Genomic DNA, 22,556 nt, shown 5'->3' on the forward strand with positions numbered 1-22,556 from the left:
TGTTCTATCATCAATTGTTAATTTATACTAAATACGACTTTTCTCGTATGGACTGAAATCGATAAAAGGTTTGTATTTGTGAATGGCGTAGAACATATTGTCCGCAACGGAGGGGTTGCAACTCCCAAATGCATAGTCAAAAAAAATTGAAAAGTTCAGAATTATTTTGAAAGTACGCAATTATTACCTAAAATGTGGTTTGGAACATATTTTGTCCCCATGAATCATTGCTGTGAAAAGTTATTCCGTATTAATTAACATATTATTGACCCTCGTCATACCCTTCAACATGGTATGCAAGATTATTATGTCGTTTCTTTCAGAAGATTTCACATCGAAGCGACAGACAGCACTCGAAGATTGCACCAATAGAATGAGGCTTGTATAGCTTGTTATGTCGCTTCTGTGTTCAAAGTTGAAGACCACGTTATGTTCAAATAGGCTAATCGGCTGGGCCAAAGTTTAAAGTGGGATCCGAACCACGGTACCTTGTGGCTCAATCGAGATCAAATCCGGGGCTCCTTGCTTACAAGGCGACGGCCTTACCACTACCCCGTGGGGGAGGCGGCTTTGGTATGAAATGTTCCCAAGTGACGCGTGTCAGTTGTCGCTTCGGTGTGAAATCTCTACCTTAGTCCTTCGTAGCCTCCCTAGTGGCAGAACGTATCGAGTGGTCGATCTACGATGTAGTCACCGAAGATTCCAGTTCTGGCATGGGCATGACTGTTCCTTTGTGACAATTGTTCATCTAATCATAATTCATTCATCTCCATCGTCACGATTATCTAAAAGTGTCAGGAAAGAGGCCTCGAATGCAAATACACTTCCGTAACCTCTCTTAGGCTTCAAAGGCCATTTTTTTACCTTCAGTATACGCATTGAATCTCGGGCTTTACTAGAAGAATTCGCTCTGTTGTAATACTTGAAAATGGTACCAATAGTTTGTATAATGTAGCTTCCGGGTTCTGAACCCCCAAAAACAAAATTCTAGCTACGTTATCGGCGTTTGCTCCATTTTTGAAAATTGCTATTAGGTGTCTGTACCCTGTCCAGGTTATCCCTGGAGCAAGACAGCGCATAGCGACAGAGAGGGAGGATCGAGTAGGAACTGCAGTAGCTTTCTCCCTCCACGCAATCCCGTTCCTCTCGCTTGTTCATTGGTGGAGCCGTCTCTCGTCACTAATTGCGCAGTAACTTCTTTTCGTTCGCCTGCTCCAGAGATAGTTGGAACAGAGTGTACGTGCGGTCGCTTCGAATCTAGAGGGGCGTCTTTTAAAATACACTTTTGTGTTTCACCTTGATCATTTGGATTAATATCTGTTAAACTTCCTCCTACTAATGTCTCCCTGTAGCAATATTCAGAAGCGGATTTACGTTAAGAATCGTAGATTCGATTATTCATGAAATGTTCCTTCCGAAGCGGTTCGAAAGCGAGATAGGATTTGTATCAGACCCTCAAAATAATATCCGGTTCGTGACTTCTCCGAGGGAAGTGGGGTAGAATGAAAGAAGGGGGAAGGGGAGGAGGTCCCGGTGATGATTTGCGTTTTGATCCCGTAATGTTGCAGAAACGACTCCGGGAAAGCTCTGCTTGTTTCCGAGCTCGATTTCTTTTTTGTTTCCTCCCATTTCCTTCTATAATTCCTTTCCTCCCCCAATTCTTTCTTCTTCCTTCTGGGTGGTCCATTTCTCCGCAATTTTCTTCTGTTTCATGATTTATTGGTCCGATCGATCTAAGAGAGTTGGCGTCTGGAATCGGTACCATGGGACGAGAATTTCTGGTGCGCATGCCAGGTTGTGTAACCCCGCTATCGCCTGGAGCAGCAGGGGAAGATTAAGTCCTCTGTGACTTTTTCTCTTGTTGTGATGTAACGGGAAGTAAATGAGGGATTCAGTGCATGATGGGCATTTCTTATTTTCACAAACAAAACAAGAGAATCAGGAGTAGTCGCGCCTTTCTTACTGCATAACCTCGTGGAAATGTATGTTCAGGCTAGAGCTTTGTAAATTGGTTTCATTATTACGCACCTTTTCCTATAGCTTGTGGCTAACGCGACGAGGAGAATGAAATGGGTGAAGGAACAAGACACGGAAGGCAAACCCCACGGACCATTAGACTGGCTGTGGGACGTGCTCCGTGGCTCCGTCTGGCTGCGAGAGTGCGGTTTCCAGGGTGTAGTACGTGAAAGGGAGGTAATTTGAGGGCATTCCGAAAGGCCACCCCTTACACCTCTCGTTTTGTAAAATCTTTAATTTGAATGCCTTTGTGTGTGCTATTTGGCGGCCATGTTCTATCTTGTTAGCCAAATCACGATGACGTGCCTACCTGCGTGGCAGAGTGGTTTTTATATCGCCCTACTACGCCTAGGTTCCCGGATGATTCGAATCCCGGCCTGGGCATGGGTGTCCTTTGTGAATGTTCCTCATCACCTTCATCATATCATCAATCATCCTAATCGTCGCGATTAGCCAAAAGTGGAACGACGTAAAACAACCTAATTCAATCACCCAGTCAATGACATAAAAGGTGGATGTGGGATTAAACACAGGGAACACATGATCTCCTATCTTCATGCCACGTTCTACCATTACCACTGTTTCACTTAAGCAGTATGAACCATTTCGAGCAAGTGAACGAATTGTGCGGTCATTCCCCGAAAGTTCCCATACACATTCAGGTTTTCAGATTTCTTGTGTGTCTCAAATTTGTGTGTGCTAAATCCTACGAGAAATAGTGCCACAGACTTGCCCGCATTCTGAACCGTGTCCCAGATGTCAACTCCAATTTTGCTTTACATTTTTTGTTCCTGATACTTATGCATCCCGCCCGCCGGTATATCATTTTAGGATGCATACATATCAGGCGTTTGGAGTGTTGCTTCTTGTTGGATGACTTCTATCGGAATGCGCAAGCATCATCAACAAGGTAAGACAATAACAATGTCACTGGTGTGCTGGTGTGAAAATTACAGTGAACTATATTCGTAATCTTTATCTAATCTAAATATATTTCACACAGAAGTGACATGTGTCATAGCTCAAGAATTTCACCAATCGAACGCAGGCTTGTGCGGCCTGTCATACTACCACTGGCGTACGCAGAGACCCCCTGATGGGGCCACAGCCCTCTTCGAAATGTTGAGAAAATCAACATTTTCAAATAAAAACGGTGAATACGCTGGAGAAACCAGAGTGATAAATGCAAACCTCCGTTAAAATGACTCCCAATTGCCATTTTCCTAATTTTTAAGAGTAGAGATATCTAAATGTACGAAATATTTTATTGTATATCCCACCCTTCAGCCATGTAATATCCACGTTTACAATTCCAGCCCCTCCCGAAAAAAATCCTACGTACGCCAGTGCTTGCCACTACAATATTAAATGTTGCTGTTCATTGGCTCGTTCCCAAGCGACATGTGCCACGTGTCGCTTCCCTATCCGTAAATGGATATATCGTATATTGACGGCACGTGGTTCAATTCAAATGTCTAAATCTGAAGTTAATATTTTGCAAATAGGTTCAAACTAAAGAAAGTACCATGAAATTTATAAAATTATTTGTTGATTGAAGAAATTTGTTGAGTTACTGATAAAACGCTTGCCATTTCATTTTGGCAAGATATTTCAACATAAAAGCTGCTATGAGACGTGCTATTTTTTAATAGCCTTCTCTGATCACATCGTTATGAACACACCAATTGATCTTCTGATCGTTTTACAACAATCATTTTGGTTTCTCAGAAATGACTATTAGTTTGTGCTCTGACTTCATTATAATTTGAGGCCATCACATGTACTCTTTAATCTACTTGTATATATATTCCAATTGCAATCTATTTTATGATTTGAATGAAGCTACAGGTTATATTTGTAGAGTTCATTGTATCTACTAGAACAATCGACTTATGTTAAGCGCATTTACTATGTTAATACAGCTCTTTAAGAATTTCTAACCAGACTGATCGGTGTAGACAATTTTGGACACACAAACATTTTGACTCCGGTAAATAAAACGTATACTAAACATTGAGCAAATAGCGTCTAAAATTGATTAATACAGAACATTTATGGAGTGATATGTACTTGTGTGACTAAAATTTAGAATAATGGGACGATTTGCAAAATAATAGTTCGTTATGCAATGATGGCTATTTATTGATATTGATTGGAATAATTTGTTGGTTATTTTTTAAAATAAATTTAATTGCTGAAAAAAATGACCATAGTTGTCTTCTGTGCTTTATTTCTGACGAATTGTTCTTGTTTGTTTCAGTGTATATACGGCTGCTACGTGCATTCAGCTATTCTTCCCACATTTCATAGAAGGTGCTACTGGCTTTTGCAGGTAAGTTCTATTTAACCAGTATCCACTGAAGTGATAAGTGCGTAGTCTATGGGATACATCCTCTATATTACATTGTTCTCAAACTTTTTTCTCATTGTACCCTATAGTCGTAAGTAAACGTCTAATGTACCCCCACCATAAGTTTTCTCCGAATATTGGGTTTTGGGTATTTTGTTTTGGCTGCGTGATTGGTGGATCATTTCTGATATATTGGATGCGTGTGTGTATCTGCAGTGGAGCAAAATGGCATTCTGGCTGTGTGTGTGGAAAGATTGTAAACAAATAAACGTTAGAATCCTACGATTACAATCTTTATGATTAGTTACAAAAATAAAAATGTGAAACACATGCATGCTAAGAATTATATAAAATACTTCAATTTCCATATACTTTTTTCAGAGTTATTGAAAAAACTAAAGAATACAAATAAGTTTGTTAACAAACTGTGAAGCATCGTGCTTGGAGTTTTTATTGTAAATCCTCTGAGTTTCTAGTGATAGAATGTGCCTGCATAGCCTGACACAGTTCTTGATGTCTGGTTGTGTACTTGGAACTTCCAAGCGGAGATTCGGCTCCAAATTTAGTCTGTTTCGGTACTTGCTTTTAGGTACACCATGGATGAAAAACCACTCTCCGAGCTGATTGCGTACCCCCTTCAAGTAGCTCATGTACCCCTAGGGGTACACGTACCACAGTTTGAGAACCTCTGCCCCACACATTTTTTCACCGCTAAAATTCAAGAAAACGTTTTCTTATTGAATCACTGCTTCATTGTTGTTTATATAGGTGCAGTTATATATGTATAATAATTATAATAATTTCAAAAATTACCATCATTAATAAAAAAACAAGAACCAATTATTGCATGAGTATGACATGCATTGTATTATTCACTAAAATGATTTTTAGTTTGTGTAGGTGCAGTTATATAGTAATTACAAAAAATACCATCGTTACCAACCAATTGTACACTGTCACTGGTATGAATATAATGTCGGAACACACATCCCAAAGGCGACCTAATAGCCCCACCACGTAAATTTTGCCTCCCTAGTACGTTAACTTTACGATTTTATGAACAAAAGTAATGCAGAAAACATTGGGAGCAGTCTTAGGAACAGTGCTATTTAATAAGTAATTCAATTCTAACTTAATTCTAATTTCAAAATTATTCAATTTTTAATAAAAAATGTTCACAGTTTGACCTAGGACCCCCCCCCCCTTTCCCATTCTGGTAAGCTAGGGTTAAACATTAATAAATGCTGCAATAAACATGGTAATTGTAGAAATTGGCCATCGACGAGTTAAATGTTTTTTTGTTTTTTTTTTGCATGTACGTATTGCTTGCATTTTGTTTTTTGCTTGTATCAACCGTAGACTACAAAGAGAAATAAGAGTTAAATATTACTTGGGAAAGATTTTCGCCTTAATACCCTGTACACACTATGAACGTTTGTCAGTCTTGTAGGGCGACACAACTCTGTATGTTTGTGTGAGAGAAGGGGGGGGGGGAGATAGGCGAGGATACGAATAAAATTGAAACGTGATGCAGATGAAACTGGAGGAAGTGGTAATCTGAATTTTCGTACCGCCCCACATAACGTAATGACATGGTGCTAAACACACAGAACAAAAGTTATCCCCTTTTGTGCATTACCTGCGGCCACGGAGAGACAGCCGAAAGTTTTAATTGCGGCCAACAACTGTGAATATCATGACGGCCCTTCGTCTCGCGAAGAGCAAGTTATCTTCATACCCGAAGCCGAAAGTGATTCACGAGAGAGAGAAAGAGAGAGAGAGAGAGAGAGAGAGAGAATAAGTGCTGATGGAGAGACGTGTATGCTAATTATTCTCATTAGTACGTGCATTATATCCGTGTATGTGTGCAAATGTATGCATGCATGTTCGCGGAACAGCGGGGACGGTCGATCCGCACAATGCAGTTTAATGGCGGAAAGTTCGCGGGGGTACTCGTCGCCCTCGCATCCCCCTACGGCTGCACGGTCCAAGTAAGATGAATGGCTCACGGACAGGGTCGCGCCCTCTGATGTCCACTTTGTAACTGCTGGCCGCAAACACGTCACCTCCATCGCTCACGTAGATCTCCCCACTCACCCTTTCCTCCCTCCCCTTCCCCCCCTCCACTGCTTCTTCGGCCCGTGTTGACTTAACGGCATGGCGATAAGCTCGAGAGTGAAGTAGCGGGAGGCTGATTTCGGACGCGCATTGACTGTCAGGTGTTACAAGCGGGAAACGCTGGTCTGTAATTATATCGATGGCTGTGAACTCGTGCCTGGGGGAGCAGTATCTCTTATTGTTTCTTCGCTGTGGTAATGACAGTTTACTCGCCCCCACGCCGTTGCGCTTTAACGGGTGTAAAGGAAAGCAGTGATGGAACAGGGATGTAGTTGAGGATATACGGCGGTGTATACCATATGGTTAACCTTACTCGCTAGCAGGCACGTAGCCAGGGCTAAGGGGACTGAAGCCCCCCCCCCCTCCGAAATCCTACAAATCAAATATATATTTTAAATGGCGTTTAGTGATAATTAATTCAGAGTGGCTACTCACCCGGAATTCCTTGAATTCCGGCAATTATGCATGAAATCTGCTTGAATTTTTCTTCGTAGACGTGAACAATTGTAACTTTTATTAATCCAAATCCCATTGAATTTATACATTTTTGTGAATGCCCTGAGGCAATTTTTTTATAGTTTAGCTTCTATTTATATCGAGAAAGGAAGAGAAAAGAAAGCTGCGTGCAAAATAAAACAGATTCTCTCAATCCGTTCACTTTGTTAGCGTCCTTTGCAGAACAATGTATCTGACAGACGGAAGATATCTCGAAGTTGATTTCTTGAAATTCTTATAGAAGTAACAATTTTTGGCAGATTACTATATCCCGTAACATTTCTGACTTGTGTTTGTGGATGTATTTCTAGTCTGAGTATGTGAAATCCTCGGCTTAAATTAAATATTTTAAATACATATACAGGGTGTCTCATAAGTAATAGCGCAAACTGACACAGGTGAAAGTACACGATAATAGAAGCAAAAAAGTCTCGGTAACCATGGGTCTGCAAAAGAGCCGTTTTCGAGATAATCCCGAATGTGTGATTACAAGCCGCCACTGACTTCATTGTTTGTAAACGTCGTCCTAGTTGGTAAAATGCTAATAATGTGTGGTTAAAAGCCGTCATTGATTGCATTTTGTAAACACCAAGTGCTTTACTCCTTGCGCGGTCCGAGATTTACTCTTTTTTTAAAAAACAGAACATTTCCGAGAGGTGGCGTTGTATGGATACAATCAGTACACAGTCTAATCGCACTGTGGGAGTCACGTCAGTTGTGCTGGACTGCGTAGTGAAAATGGAACCTTACAGCAACGAAGAGTATGCGGACATGCATTTTGTGTATGGTTTGGCTAACGGCAATGTACGGGAGGCTGCAAGCTTGTACCAAGAAAAATACACCGCTCGAAGGCACCCCGAGAGTCGCACATTTACTAGGGTACATCAGCGTCTCAAAGAACATGGGAGCTTCGAAGATGGTAGGAGAGCAGGTAGACATGCACGCATTGCGCCTGAAGATGAGGACATGGTGTTGGAAGCAGTAGAGCACTCTCCAGGAACCTCGACGAGGAGAATTGCTGCCCAAGTGCCAGTAAGCCGCAGCAGTGTATGGAGAATTTTACATCGCAATTCACTCTAACCTTACCACTTCCAACGAGTTCAGTGTCTCAGTGATACGGATTGTGTTCCTAGAGTGACGTTTTGTCAGTGGATGCAACAACAGGTTGTACTCGACCCTCGTTTTGCAAGTAACATTTTATTTAGAAGCGGGGTTCACACGCGATGGTACTTTTAATTTTCATAATTCTCATGTTTGGAGTGTAATATACCCACATGCTGTTCATGAGGCACCACATCAGCAACGTTTCTCATTGAATGTGTGGTTAGGGGTACTAGGTGATCATCTCATTGGACCACACATTCTTCCAGGAAGACTCAATGGACCGATGTACCTTCGGTTCTTGCGGAATGATCTCCCAGGATTGCTTGAGGATGTTCCCCTTGATCCACAAATGTTCATGATGGAGCACCGGCACATTTTGCTGCTGCTGTAAGACGACATCTAACACGCAGATATCAAAGATGGATAGGTCGAGGCAGACCTGTACCGTGGCCTCCCAAGGTCACCGGATCTAAATCCTTTGGATTTTTGTGTCTGAGGTAACCTCAAAGCGTAGTGTACCACACTCCCGTTGACACGGTTGAAGAACTGGAACAGAAAATTGTACATGTTTGTGACCAATTCCGAAATGATCCGGGGGTGTTCGGAAGAATTCGAAACTCAATGCGGAATCGCGTACAGTATTGCATCCAGATGGAAGGACGACACTTTGAACACCTCCTTTAACAGGTACGAGTGTACAGTAATTGTAACTTAAATCATACGTACTAGTAAAGTAGTGCTGTATTCCTTGTTAAAGTAAGTAGAATGTTCAATAAAAGCAATGAGATCTCTTGATTTTTCATACTGTATTATTGGTATTTTACCAACTAGGAAGATGTTTACAAGCACTGAAGTCAGTGACGGCTTGTACCCACACATTATTAGCATTTTACCAACTAGGACGACGTTTACAAACAATGAAGTCCGTGGCGGCTTGTAATAACCACACATTCGATTATCTCGAAAACGGCTCGTTTGCAGATCCATGTTTACTGAGACTTTTTGCTTCTATTATCGTGTAATTTCACCTGTGTCAGTTTGCGCTATTACTTTTGAGACACCCTGTGTGTATATATACTGTTTACGTGAATTAGAATTTTTGAATACATTTTAATCACACAGACCCTTTATATTGTTAATATATTTGGGAGGAGGGGTTGAGAGGCGGTAATACGTAAGGACGTAAAGTTGAAATAGAGAAAACATCTGCTTTTACCCTTGAATTTTTGGAAACTTCGCCTTGAAAACAGGGGATTATACTTGAATTTTATCATAGCCCTGGAGTGGCCACCCTGTAATTTTACTTCCTTAGCAGGATCAAACATCTTGTACTCGTATAATAAGTTGTAAGCAAGCATAGGCGTCGGAAGGGTGTGTCGATGGGATCGATGTTGACATTGTTCAAGTTTTAAAAAAGCAGAACTTTGTTATTTTATTAATAATAACACAAATAAAGTTATAACCAAAGTAAAAACTGCATTGGGTTGAAAAAAAGTTCACTGTATGATAGAGAAACCAGGTTATATTTTTATGTTCTACCATTTAGTCCAAAGAATAAATTGATGCACAGCTTCCAAAATTTATAGTTTTCTGTGTCAAAGGTCACACAATATAAACTTTATTAGTAAAATTTACCCCTAACTTTTAAAGCCTTTTTTGAACGGAATATGTAGAAATTAATAGCAGATACCTATGAACTTTAGTACTACAATAACTGTACAAATGTAAAAAAATAATGAGCAACAGTTGTGTTGGATATTCATTCATGTGGTACATCGAGTAGCAAAGTATTTCAATGTTTATATTAATAATAACAATAAATTTAGCTTAAAATTGGTTAATTTTTAATAACTTGTATTGTAAAATAACAATTATAACCGTGGTAATAATTATTATTCTCATTATTATTTCTACTAATTCCATCTGTCGACGCCCGTGCGGATAAGCGATAAGCTCCCCCCACCCAAAATAAAATTCTGGCTACAGGCCACCTTCTGCTACAATGCGTACTTTCGTTTAGTTTATATTTTTTATAAGAATTTGGCCATTACTCCAGTGAGCTTATCACGGTTAACTACTTCTGGTTTAATGTTATCGGGAACATAATGTTGAGAAGGGGAGATGGTACGAATACGTGATTTATGTCAACATTTTATTGCTTTCATTTCAACGTAGACGTTGGATTTAACATGACTTGTGGTTTCGAAATATTGAGTAATCCCCTTGCGAAAGTCTCAACAATGTTTTTGTTTATCTTTTCCACATAAATCGGCAGTATCTTTAAACTCGACAATTGAAGTATTTTTATTCCAGTTTTAAAGAAGGAAGGGACGAAAAATTAGAATTGTTGCTTTTTTCGCATTGCTCAATGTAACTATAGTACGGTCTTCAAAGTATTTGCTTCCCAGTTTTCCATTTGTACTGTTATTAGCAGTATTAATAAAGTTTTTAACTGTATAGTATATAAACTGAAAATTCACAAAAGCAACATGAACAAGAAAATAAAATAGAACAACATGCTGTGCTGTAGCCTGTGAAATACTACTGTTGCCTTTATGTTTTCATGCTATCATAAAATCCGTGTTTCACACTTTTTTTAAAAAAAAAAAAATGCCTCTCTTCACGACACTTAGAGTATACTCCGTAAAGAAACGTGAGACTACAGCAATGGCTGGAATGCATCAACAATTCCCATTTGATAAGCCTGATTTTTCATGTTTTCTACTCTCAGTCTTTCCTTCTTGAAGTGACTGTGCAGTTACCAGGGGCTCTAGGTTCGAATCCCAAGTTAAGCATGAATGTATCTATCTCGTCGTCTATTTCATAGTTCATTCTGCTCGTCGCAGGTAAAGCCAACCTCCGTGGTGGAGGGGTTAGCACAGCGCTCTACGACTCTATAGATCCCGGGTTCGAATCCCGGCCCGGGATGCATGGGTGCTGTGAATGTCCCTTCATCAATTGCATCATATCATCACTCATTCTTATCGTCGCGATGAGCCAAAAGCGTCAGAGAAGCGAATGCTAAAACAAAAATCAAATCATAACGATATATAGAAATAAAATTGTACAATCGCAGTTATCAAAAATTTGCTAATTCATACAAAGACAGGGCCTACAGTGAGATACGAACATCTAAATCGAACCTGGGGCCACTTTATTGCAAAGTCAAATTTATATTAAGTCCACTTAATGCACATGTAGGTTAATCGGAACTGGACCTACAGTTTAATGTGGAATCAGAACCACTATATGTTCCTCTACCAAGTATTTCACCTGGAACCCCTTGATTACAAGATGGCAATATTACCACTACGCCATCGGAGAGGTACTACACTTTATTTCAATGCAACACTGTTAACCACCACACTATCAGGAGATCTTTCATGTGAAAGTGAAATCCACACAGTCTCCACCATTGGTCAGTCTGGGAACAAATTTCGCTTTAATGTATACAGGTTGAATACAGCATAAGGATATATCATTCTATGAAGCAAACTGTGATCGGAGAAATATTTGAGATTCCATTTTCTATTCCTGAAAGGCGGGCAAATTTCACATCTTCGAAAGTCTGTCCCTTTGCCATCAGGTCTCTTTCCAGCTCTGAAGTTCTTTTGTAGCTTGGAATGTCATTAAATACATGTTTTGTAATAAAATAATATTTCCATCACTTCAGTTTGGGTTCTTGTGAAAAACTGAATCTGCCTTCAAATACATTTGCTCTGTAATGATTTAGTACTGTTGTAAACATGAAATATAATTGTTCGTTATTTCTGTTTTGTTTTCCATATAAATTAGTGATTTAATTGTGATACAACAGCATTACAGTACTGCTGTAACGAAAACATTATTTGAAAGTGTAAGAAGCACTTTTTCACTCAAAAGCACACAGGCTGAACCTCGCCCTATAATAAAGAAAATATGAATTTGAAAATTGATGAATTAATTCCTGTTTGAAATCATCTCATTTTTATAATGGATTATTCTTTATGCCATTTTCGCATGCATGTGTGTAGTGGTCCTCGGGCTAACACCATTGTGAGGATTTCTTTTATAACTTTTAGGCCAGGATATGTCAGATGCTTTGCTATATTTTCTTCTCCAATAGATGTCCCTTTGCTTGCAGATGGAGACTCGGGGCTGTAACCCCTCCTCCCCAACCCTAATTGCAGAGGGCAGGTTGTCACTTTCTTAAACAAAATAATTATACATTATTCGGATGTCTACCAGTCTGGAAAACCTGGTAATTCTGGAAAAGTCAGGGAATTTACTTTTCCTAGAAAAGTCATGGGAGTGTCATGTATATTTACTGTTTTTTCTGGAAAAATCAGTATTTTTGTAGTAGGTATGTACTTAAAGGTAGGTTTTTGAACAAAAAAAAATATGACAAACTATACCTCAGTTTAATATTCTGGGTATTACCGGTAGTTACAGTAGAAATTGTGTATTAAATACTCCAGGAAATTGGGTCATGTTTTGAGCTATTTTCACGTAGAAATATACTACAGCAAATGGCTGTTGGAATTTTCCACTTTATTTGTCCAAGATTTGGTTTGTGTTTGGTAAATATTAGAATTAATACATATATTACTAAATTTTATGATAATAATGTATTAGTATGTATGATATATTTGTCATGACTTTTTTACAAATTAAAGAATTATTTGTTATTAGTCAGTACATGACATTTATTACATAAAAGCTCATCCCATGATATCCTTATCCAACAATCAATTTCTATTCAGGAAATATTGTAAATACTTGCTTTAGTGGAAATCTGAGTGTGGTGTTTAGCTAAAATATAGTGACCTTCTTACATACGTTTAAATACATGATTTCCCTTAATGGTACAGTCTGGAAAATTTTGGTTATTGGTCTGTATAAACCTGGAAAAGTCCAAGAATTTTGTTTTTTACAAATTTGTTGACACCCTGATTATTTTGTATTTGATTTCCTAATTAATTAGTATTTATCTCATTGTGGAAACCATGTGTGTATGAATAATACTAATGTTTATTATTTTTTGTTTCAGAATCCTGATATAGTTCTCGTACATTACCTGAATGTTCCCTACCCTGATGACAATAAGCTGGTTATCACACCCAGCTTAGCTCTTTGGGGAGATAAAAAGGAGTGGACCAAGGAAGAGCTGGTCTCCCAGCTTAAGCCCATGTGTGAGTGCGCCACTCGCCATGTACCGTATCGTCTGGCAGGAAGCGTTGTGAAGGGTGAAGGCAATGAACGTGTGAATATGCATGTGCACGAGAAATGCATGATGCATACTTGCTTTAGATGTTCATTGTTTCATCCAGGATGTGTTAAATTAGTTTAAAAACATCACAAATAATTAGTAGTAATTTTACGAAGTGTGTTACTTCACTACAACCTACCATAGTTATGATATTTAATGATTAATATATTTTTCCAAAAAGTATGTTACTTGTTATGTAGAAAGTGATTAATAACGGATTTCATTGACCAGTAGAGTTGTCAAGATGAATTTATTAGTCGCTTATGTTCTTGTAATATTTTAAAACTAACTTCTGGTGTTAGAACTGTTGACAATTAAAGAAATGGCTCTAAATTACGTTTTAAATTAGGTGTTCTGCTTTCATTGAAGGGAGAGAGGGAGATGGGGGGAGCATTGCCTTTTAATATTCTTTTTCAGAATCTACATTCAAATGAAAATCCTGCAAACTTTTAGTACCAAATCGTATTATTATAATAGAAATGTACTGTAGCTTTGAATAGACATGCCTTAAATCATATACGTTGTTATTGTTATTGTAATGGTAATTTTAATAGACTTTTGTTATGCAACTGATAACACTTGAAGCATATCTAAATATGGGAAAAGAAATTTCTGAACCCTCCCCCTTCTGCATTTTGTTCATTTCAACTCTGGCTTCATGTATAACTATATCCATTTTCTATTAACCTCATTGCATAAAGTAAAATCTAAAACAAAATGTGCTAAAATCTTACTTTATTTTATGTAAAGCAAAACATCATGTTAAGTTTTGTAATAGTGTTCTTACATGTGGATAACATTTAGATATCAGAAGTGAAAACGAGAAAGTATGATGTTATATTTTTTGACTCAAAAATATTGATAATTATAAATTTATACTTCTATTCATATTTAGAAGGGTTCTCAGTTAAATTGTATTTTAGGTATAGTCCACGCGTTTACTTCGTTAACGTCGCAGAACTGAAGAAAGCTGCCGCCAAAAACATGGGTGGGGATAAACAGCGGGCGAGTTGTTCTTGTCCAATCACACTACTCAACCTTCAGCCAATGGGTGCAGCTGTCATTGTGCTCATCTACTCCACGTGGAGTCTCAGTCACATGACTGGGGATACACTGTTGCCGTACTTTGCAATTTCAATGTGGAGACCGTGGGAAGGTGATTGTGCACGGAGGGACAAGGTGACATAGAGTAGATGTGTGGCAACACTGTGTGCTGAATGTGATTGTTGCAGCTGGTGGGCGTGCTCCGTGGACTCCAAAGCCAGCCGGTCGTTAACATAGCTAGCGCTTCGACTATACATTAAAACAGAAATTGTCAATGGTATACATTTTATTATTAGAAACACATCATTCTCTGACAAGATTCTGTGGTTCTTTATCACAGATCATGAACATTATTCTAAAAATACTTACAGTACTGTGGAACAACAACACTATATTATGTTGAACCTTCAATATTTTTAAAAGTAGTTACTCTTCAGCCAACCTGTACCAAAACTTTATTTTTCTTCCTGTGTATAGTTGCTTCCATGCATGTTTATGTGGCCTGCATCAAGGCTAATTTCCAATGCAATAAAATGTCTCCCCTTTTTGTCCTTTGCTTCATTTTGAAACAATCTCTGCCAGATTCAGTATACAAAATGAAAATCTCTTTCTTTGTACTAATCGGTCCCTCTGATATATGAATAATATTTGTTCTTTTTGTGCATTGTCACTAACAGGTAACTTACACATAATTACAATAAGAGAAACACTTTGGCAGACAGGTCAAATGTTTAATTCGAATTTCACTCAGTGAAGGAAAATAGGTCTTGTATCACACCAGCATGGAATCCTTTTGTTTTATCTCCATTAGATATCTAATGTCTTATGTAGACATTTTATCAATATGTATTCAATTGAAAACAAGTAACTTCCAATTTTTCATTTGATATCCCACATTCTTTTATCTATAAATTACATCTTTCTATGCCTATTATGAGTATTTATTTATTCTCTTCCCTGTCACAACATTACATATGTGTTCAATATTTGTAATGTAAATATTATTGTGCTTAAGTGCATTGTGCACGTAAATGTGAGCATGTTTGTTTTTGGATATGTATGTGTGCATATTTATGTTTACTTACATTTAGATTCATTATCTTTTCCCCTTGAAGTAACTTATAGGTTCTTCAAATCATTGTCTACTAATGTAACATATACTTGATAAATATGTGGTCCGTCCAGAAAGTTTGTGAACTTTGTTATTAATACTTCATTGCTCTTAGGTTGGAATGATTTACTGCCATCTTTCTGTTTGCATAAAACAGCATTTCAGTCTTTACTATCAGATTTGGGAGTAGACCTGCAACACATAAAATATCAGCATAAATTATTAAACACTTTATTCTAATCGTAGGTTTAATCATGCTTGTAAACTGGATAAGTTATAGTGAATCTATGCATTTTCATTCATCAACTGTTTTTTGCACCATTTTCAAAGATGACAGTTCAAATTTGTGAAATGAACTGGTCAGTGGATGTCTAAACTTATATGAACATGAAATATCTTCCATCAAATTTCAGCATCAATCAGTACATTCTTTCTTGGAAATTTTATTTAAAATTTTTAAAAAATACTCGTAACAAACAATAATTTGATACAAAACAACACCTAAATGTACACTTTGTAGCACCTAAACTTTGTGTACATTCCAAAACTGTAAATAATCTTAGTATAGTAATTAGTAATGCATTTGATCAGGCACGTATCCAGGAATTCCTTTCGGGGGAGGCTGAACACGATCTTTTAAAGAGGTAAAGATAGAGCCTCACAAATATATGTTTAAGGCCAGTGGTGGCGATTAGGTTTGAAAACAGAGAGGGGGGGGGGGGTTACAAGGAAAGTTTACTTTCTCTTGGTAGACAAGGCTTAGCATTAAAAGGCCATAGTGTGGAGGCAAAAAAATGGGGAGCAACTATCCTCTAAATTGTTTCCACTGTTTAAGGCTACCATTTTAATCAGAACGTGAAATTGGATCATTTTTTTTCCACTCGACCCCTCTGTTTCATGCATTAACATTGTGTGCCAGAACCATCTCGGTATGTGTGTTTGTCCATTTCTTCTCATCAGGCATCAAAGCATCTAAGGTGTCTTTGAGTGTTTTTTATGAAGCTGTTACACATGCACGGGATGGACAATCCACTCAACAATGTGAGATTCAAACCGTGGGCTGCTAACTGGATGCAGACAGTTCTTGAATATTTCCCTCTGATTCGAGCCTGAACACCACTAGTGTGTCTTGTCCTCCCATGTTTGCAGTTCTTATAAAAGCCGAAACCCACCAAATTGTTCATATTCAGGCTTAAGCATTTCCAAGTGTTCAAAATTGTCTGCCTCAGCTTCTGCAGTTTTGTCATATATAAGCACGAAACAAAGGAAGTTTTCTCGAATACAGCCGGATCTCTTAACAATTAATGCACAGTGAAAACCCTTCCGTTCCCAACACATCTAATGTTTTGTCTCCCAATATGATCAAATGCTTACTCATTTATCCCCAGTGACGTGCCCAATGGAGGGTTGCTGGGGTCATAACCCCATTTGACCCAGTATTTCTTAATAAGAGAACGTCAAAGACAGAAAAAGATGGCAAAATGAGGACTGACCACCAAAAATAGTATGCATAACCCCTCTCCCTTCCGAAAATTCTAGGCACGGCACTCTTAATCTCGGACACACTTTTTAAAATCAATTCGCCAAAAGTTTTTATAATTTTGTATTGAATACTTAAGTAAGATGCGTTCTTCCTGGAGGTTTGGATATTATCCTTTAGGGTGCTGTCACCTGCCTTTGCACTTAACCTTAACAAAGCTGTAATTATCCATCCTTGTGACTTGGATCTTTAAGACTTAGGAAGACTTCAGACCAAAGGGACACGCGATGCATGTCGTTTAGAATGAATCAATCAACAGCAATTTTTCACACCGTAATGACATAATAGGCCACACAAACCTACGTTTGACTTGTGAAATCCTCAGGCGACACAGTGTGAAATGTCCCTTAGTAGGCCAGTGTCATCGTCACCTCGAAGTGGCAGTTCGTGTTGACTACAGAAGTAAAATGTCTCCTCAAGCGGTGGGAATGCCCCTCAGTTTTCTTCTTTCTCCTTTATTTTCTATGCTTATTCACTATACAGGCAACATCTTATGATTTGACATACACAGTACATGTACTATGTAGACATGTTAGCAAAAAATCACTCGGAAGTCAAGGGTGGCTCAGTTGGTAGAGCAATGGCACGGTATGTCAGAGCCCTGATTCAGGTGCTAGTAGAGCCTGCAATTTCCGCTAAATTGTCTACATATGCAACATCTTCAACAAAAGTATTTTATTATGCCATGAAATTCTTAGACTGCATACACAAAATTTTGTCCAAACAAAACTAAATCATCACTCAAGACTTTGACACAGTTGATCTGTGCAGCTTATTTCTTTAATAAACTGCTCCAATACCCTGTACATTAGAGAGAGAGAGAGGCCTTTGATCTCTTCAGCCCTCGACCTGAACTAGCACTACACTGAGGCTCTGGAAGTTCCACTGTCGTCAATATCTTCAGCTTTGGACCTGAACTGGAACTAGTGGTAGACTTTGTTACTTTACGGTATTTAGTACTTTGCATTTTTTAATCACTAGATCTCATAAAGCTACCAATGGACACTGACTGATCACTAATTGACTGTGTGAACTGTCATACTTACCTCTGAAGTCTTATTAACCGATTCTGTTGTACAGATCAACCGGGAAATTGAAGCTTCGTATTTATATCCTCATTATATTCTAGAACATTCCGTAGATAAAATGATTCGTTAATATTGGCAGTAGTTCGACTCCTTCTCTTATTAAAGAATGTTCCCTCTCTGCTTTCCAGAGATTAAAAATTAAAACTAATAATCCTACATGTGGCACTACCTTTGTTGTGCAGCTACAAAATGCTGACAAGTCTTTACATAGTGTTCAAGTTCACTGCGACAACACCGAAAGAGCAAGGAAAGTTTACGTGCAATATTATCAACAACAGGGTTATAGAACATTCTCCGTCTTGCATGATAATTATTTATCTTCTTAAATTATCGTCACATTATTCAAGAAGCCTTTTGTGCCTAATTTTATGTAGTGTAAACTGAAAAATTTCCAGGGCGGCTCGAGCCCTGTGATCCCAACCTTGGTTGGATACATGCTATTAACAGTAACAGGGTTATAGAACATTCTCGGTCTTGTCTCGATAATTATTTCTCTACAATTATCATCACATTATTGAAGAAGCCAAGAACCTATTTTTTTCTAGTGTAAAGTGAAAAATTTCCTGATGGGGGCTCGAGCCCCCTGATCCTCACTTTGGATACGCGCTATGAACAGTAACAGGGTTACAGAACATTCTCCGTCTTGGCTCGATATTTATTTCTTTCCTTAAATTATCATCACATTATTATATTTCACACCACAAGAAACCCAAATCCTCATCTTATCTAGTGTAAATCAAAAACTTTCGGGGGAGGGGCTCGAGCCCCCTAAGCCTCCCCCCTCCATATTTGGTCATACTTGTTGCCAAGTTTGGAAGCTTTTTGGACAGAATTCACATTAAATACTATTTAACGGTTATTTAATTTTCCTCTGTAAACTTGTAATTAACAAAAATCATAATGATTGTTTGCAAATCTTAATATCCTGGATGGAATAAGAATAAACTAATGGCTGTTCGTTATATGTTTGCTTGAATTTTTGTCATCCAAATGCTTTTTTTGATATAAATAATACTTTGTTTCTTCTTTTGCATGAACATTGAAGTTTTATTATTAAAGAATATTCATATAATCTTTTAGAGGATTTACAATTTTCAGCTTAGTTCAAATTTGTAGAAAGTAAAACATTTTTAAAAATTTTATTGTTGTAGAATATATATATATATAGTGACTAACTATATTCTATAGATTACATAAATTTGTTTATAATTTTTCATTAGACCTAAGGATGTAATTACAGTGCACAGTTAGTAGCATATATATTGAGAAATCTTCTTTTAACTATATATTTTGAGACATAGTTACAACATTCTGTTATTATTTCATTCTGCCTTTGTAGTTGAAAACTTCTATTTTTCTCTTCTCATTTCTTGAAATTCTTTATCTAACAGTATATCTTTTAATATATTTTTTAAATTTAGTTTTCAGTGAAGATGAACCAGATCTCAACAATGAGCTGGAAATTTCAGTAAGTGTGATAATTGTTTATTTGAAATTTCATTTACATTTTCATGACAGTTTGTAAAATTGTTCAACTTTTATACATAACTGGTAGCGTCGTCGCCTTGTAATCCGGGGTTCGATACCCGGTGGAGGCACATAGTAGTTCAGATCCCACTTTAAACTGTAGGTCCAGTCCTGATTAGCCTTACTGTGCATAAAGTGGACTTAAAACACCAAATCAATCAATCAATCAATTATATATAACTGATATTAAGGGATGATGTGGATAGTTAGTTTTTTTTTCAATTTATTAGATTTTTCCTTCATTTCTAAATTTTCAAATTGGTGATCATTTTGTATTTTGTGCAGTAGTAGTAGTTTAATTGTTTTCTTTACAAAACAATCCTGTCAATACCCCATACAAACTGGATGTTTCGACCACACAAACCTGGCTTAATAAACATTAAAGCAGAAAGTTTGAAAATTACTGGATATATATATATATATATATATATATATATATATATATATATATATATATATATATATATATATACCGCGTGAGGCACCTAAAAGTACCACCTGAAATAGCGAGGAAACCAGAAACAGTAGCGATGTGAGTTTGCGGGAAACAATAATATCAAATGGGGCTCGTAAATCGGAGGTATGGGGTGGGTCGAAAAATATCGACAAATGGGGCATCTGGAGTAAAGTCATATTTTTTTAAATGGAACGATATACAATAACATGCATAATATAAAAGAGCACATGCAGAGAAACACAACGCCATTGGTCTCATGCATCTACTGCACATAGGAACGAAGATATGGCCATGTGAAAATATGTAAACAAACTAACAAGTGGCCCACTTGACCGTCAGTACCACGGCATGTAAGACTTCTCAGGTGCCTGGCAGAACTGCCTTTACGCAGAGCAAGTTTTGATAGCAGGTCCACGAGATCGTGTTAGTTCATAGCAAGCAGTCGTAGTGGTAAGAGTGAAGATTATGGTGTTCACAAACATAGAAAAAGCGGACATGATCCTGATTTATGGGGAATGCCGAAAGAATGCCTCAGAAGCCTACCGTGTGTACGCAGAGAGATATCCGGACAGACGACAGCCATCTCGACGTCTGTTTGGTAAGTTATTTATTAAATTAAGAGACACCGGAAGTGTAACACCACGAGCACGTGTGCGGAACAAGCCAACTACAGGTGAGGCAGGTGCAACAAATGTTCTCGCCGCTGTTGCTGTGAATCCGCACGTTAGCTCCCGTGAAATTGCCAGGGAAAATGCATATTGTGATGCATAAGTGAATTCCAGTATTGTTACTTATATATATGCTAATGTGTAGAAGACTTGAAGCTTGGAGAATTCTTGTCAGACATACCACAACATGGTAACTATGTAACACAATTTTGTAAGTGTTATTACCCAGTTGCTTCTATTTTGTCAAAGAAGCATAGAAACGGCTATTATTCCCCTAAAAATTTACTTTTCTAGTCAGGGCTTAGATATTTTTAAATTTGCTTATTTCCAATGAGAATAGGGGCAAATTTGCATCTGTTCATTCACATTAAGTCAGTTAAGCATGTGGATGCAAATTAATACACATTTGCACTATAATTTTGTAGAAAATGCCTCAAAGTATTTAATAGTGGAAAATGTTGAAGGGTTTATGTTTGTACCGTAAATTTCTTTCAATAATTTACCCACCAAAGTTGTCTCTCATTTGTATATTTATGTGTCCTACATTGGTGTTCATGTTCTTTTCCCCTTGAAGTAACTTACAAGCTATTCAAATTTATACACAGTAATAGTTCCTTCTGTGGATCTTTCAACTGTTTCCTCTTGACGCTGGGCTAAAAGGATAAAATTTTGGGTTAAAAACTAAAACTCACATCATTATGAACTGTGTTGTGGCCTTGCTTACTGGTCAGTCAAATAGTATTCTTCAAGTAAGATCATGCGCCATAACATTGCAAGTGAAGTTTTTAACCTTAAATCTTTTATTCTTTTAGAGCTTTTTTTCATTAATATTATTTCTGCGCACCCCTGAGGAATGATCTGTCAATGGATCCGAAATATCAAAACTATTATAGAACTTATAAAATGCACGTAAGTAGAGATTTCTGCTTTGTTAAGCAAAAGGATAGTATTTGTTTCTATTGTGGAGCATCAAGGAGTTCAAGATACAGAGTGTATGGATTAAGAGGTACCATTCATCCAGGTTACAGTAAAGTCTAACTACTTTGAGCTTATCGGTCACAGTGTTGTAGATGCAGAGGCCATTTTTACTGATGAATATGATAGAAAAATCATGTGGACCTGCAAAATGTGTTTTCTTGACACTTAGCAGGAACAGTGGGATGAGGTAATGGGAAACAAGCTCCATGTTATCACTGGTGCAAAGCGTTTCTCTTACTGTCCCTCCCATTGAGAGGAGGTAATTGTAACTCATCTTAGAATAGGACATAGTCATTTCACCCATGGTCATTGGCTGCAAGGACTGGACCTTCCAGTGTCTCGTGGATGTAATACTCTTTTAAGTGTTCAGCATATTCTTATTGAATGTGCTGATTTTACTTTCTTCAAGCAAACTTCTAATCTTCCCAACTGTTTATCTATCATCCATGTTGGGAGGTGATGACTGCTTTACCAGATGTTTTAGCTTTTTGAGAAGAGCTGGCCTTTCACACTGTTTCTGCCCTTTTACAGCCTTTCACTTTTAAAGTTCCTCAAGGTGCTCTTTACACCCATTTTTTAACATCAGCATAAGGGTTTTAGATAAATGGATTTTTCCTCATATACTTAGAAGGGTGCCAAATGGTCATTATATGCCGAAGCACCCAAAAGTTTTAAACTGATTCATTCAATCAATGCTTTCTCTGAACAGGAAGTTCCACTGCTTGAGCCTAGCTGTCAAGCAGCATTCATTCTCCAGGAAGCATTTGCTGGCATTACTATTGCAGCCAAACTACTTTATCAAGAGTTCGAAC

At 37.8% G+C, this 22,556-nt stretch overlaps 1 protein-coding gene across 13 annotated transcripts in view; it reads left to right on the forward strand.

Moving 5' to 3' along the window:
• Positions 1–22,556, forward strand: part of Camta (Calmodulin-binding transcription activator) — an 816,835-nt gene that overhangs the window by 680,883 nt on the left and 113,396 nt on the right. For 9 of the 13 annotated variants that reach the window (XR_014441594.1, XM_083120430.1, XM_083120424.1 and 6 more), the window contains 3 exons: positions 4,277–4,348; positions 13,113–13,314; positions 19,536–19,582. Coding sequence is in view for 12 of the 13 variants with exons in the window: in XM_083120430.1 (XP_082976556.1) it covers positions 4,277–4,348; positions 13,113–13,314; positions 19,536–19,582 (321 nt within the window). In the remaining variant the exon portion in view is untranslated. The remainder of the gene's footprint in view (positions 1–4,276; positions 4,349–13,112; positions 13,315–19,535; positions 19,583–22,556) is intronic. The other 4 variants (XM_083120427.1, XM_083120429.1, XM_083120431.1 and 1 more) reach the window with 2 other exon arrangements.

The sequence above is a fragment of the Lepisma saccharinum genome, chromosome 4, assembly GCF_977018435.1.
Source record: "Lepisma saccharinum chromosome 4, izLepSacc3.1, whole genome shotgun sequence".
Taxonomy (NCBI): domain Eukaryota; kingdom Metazoa; phylum Arthropoda; class Insecta; order Zygentoma; family Lepismatidae; genus Lepisma; species Lepisma saccharinum.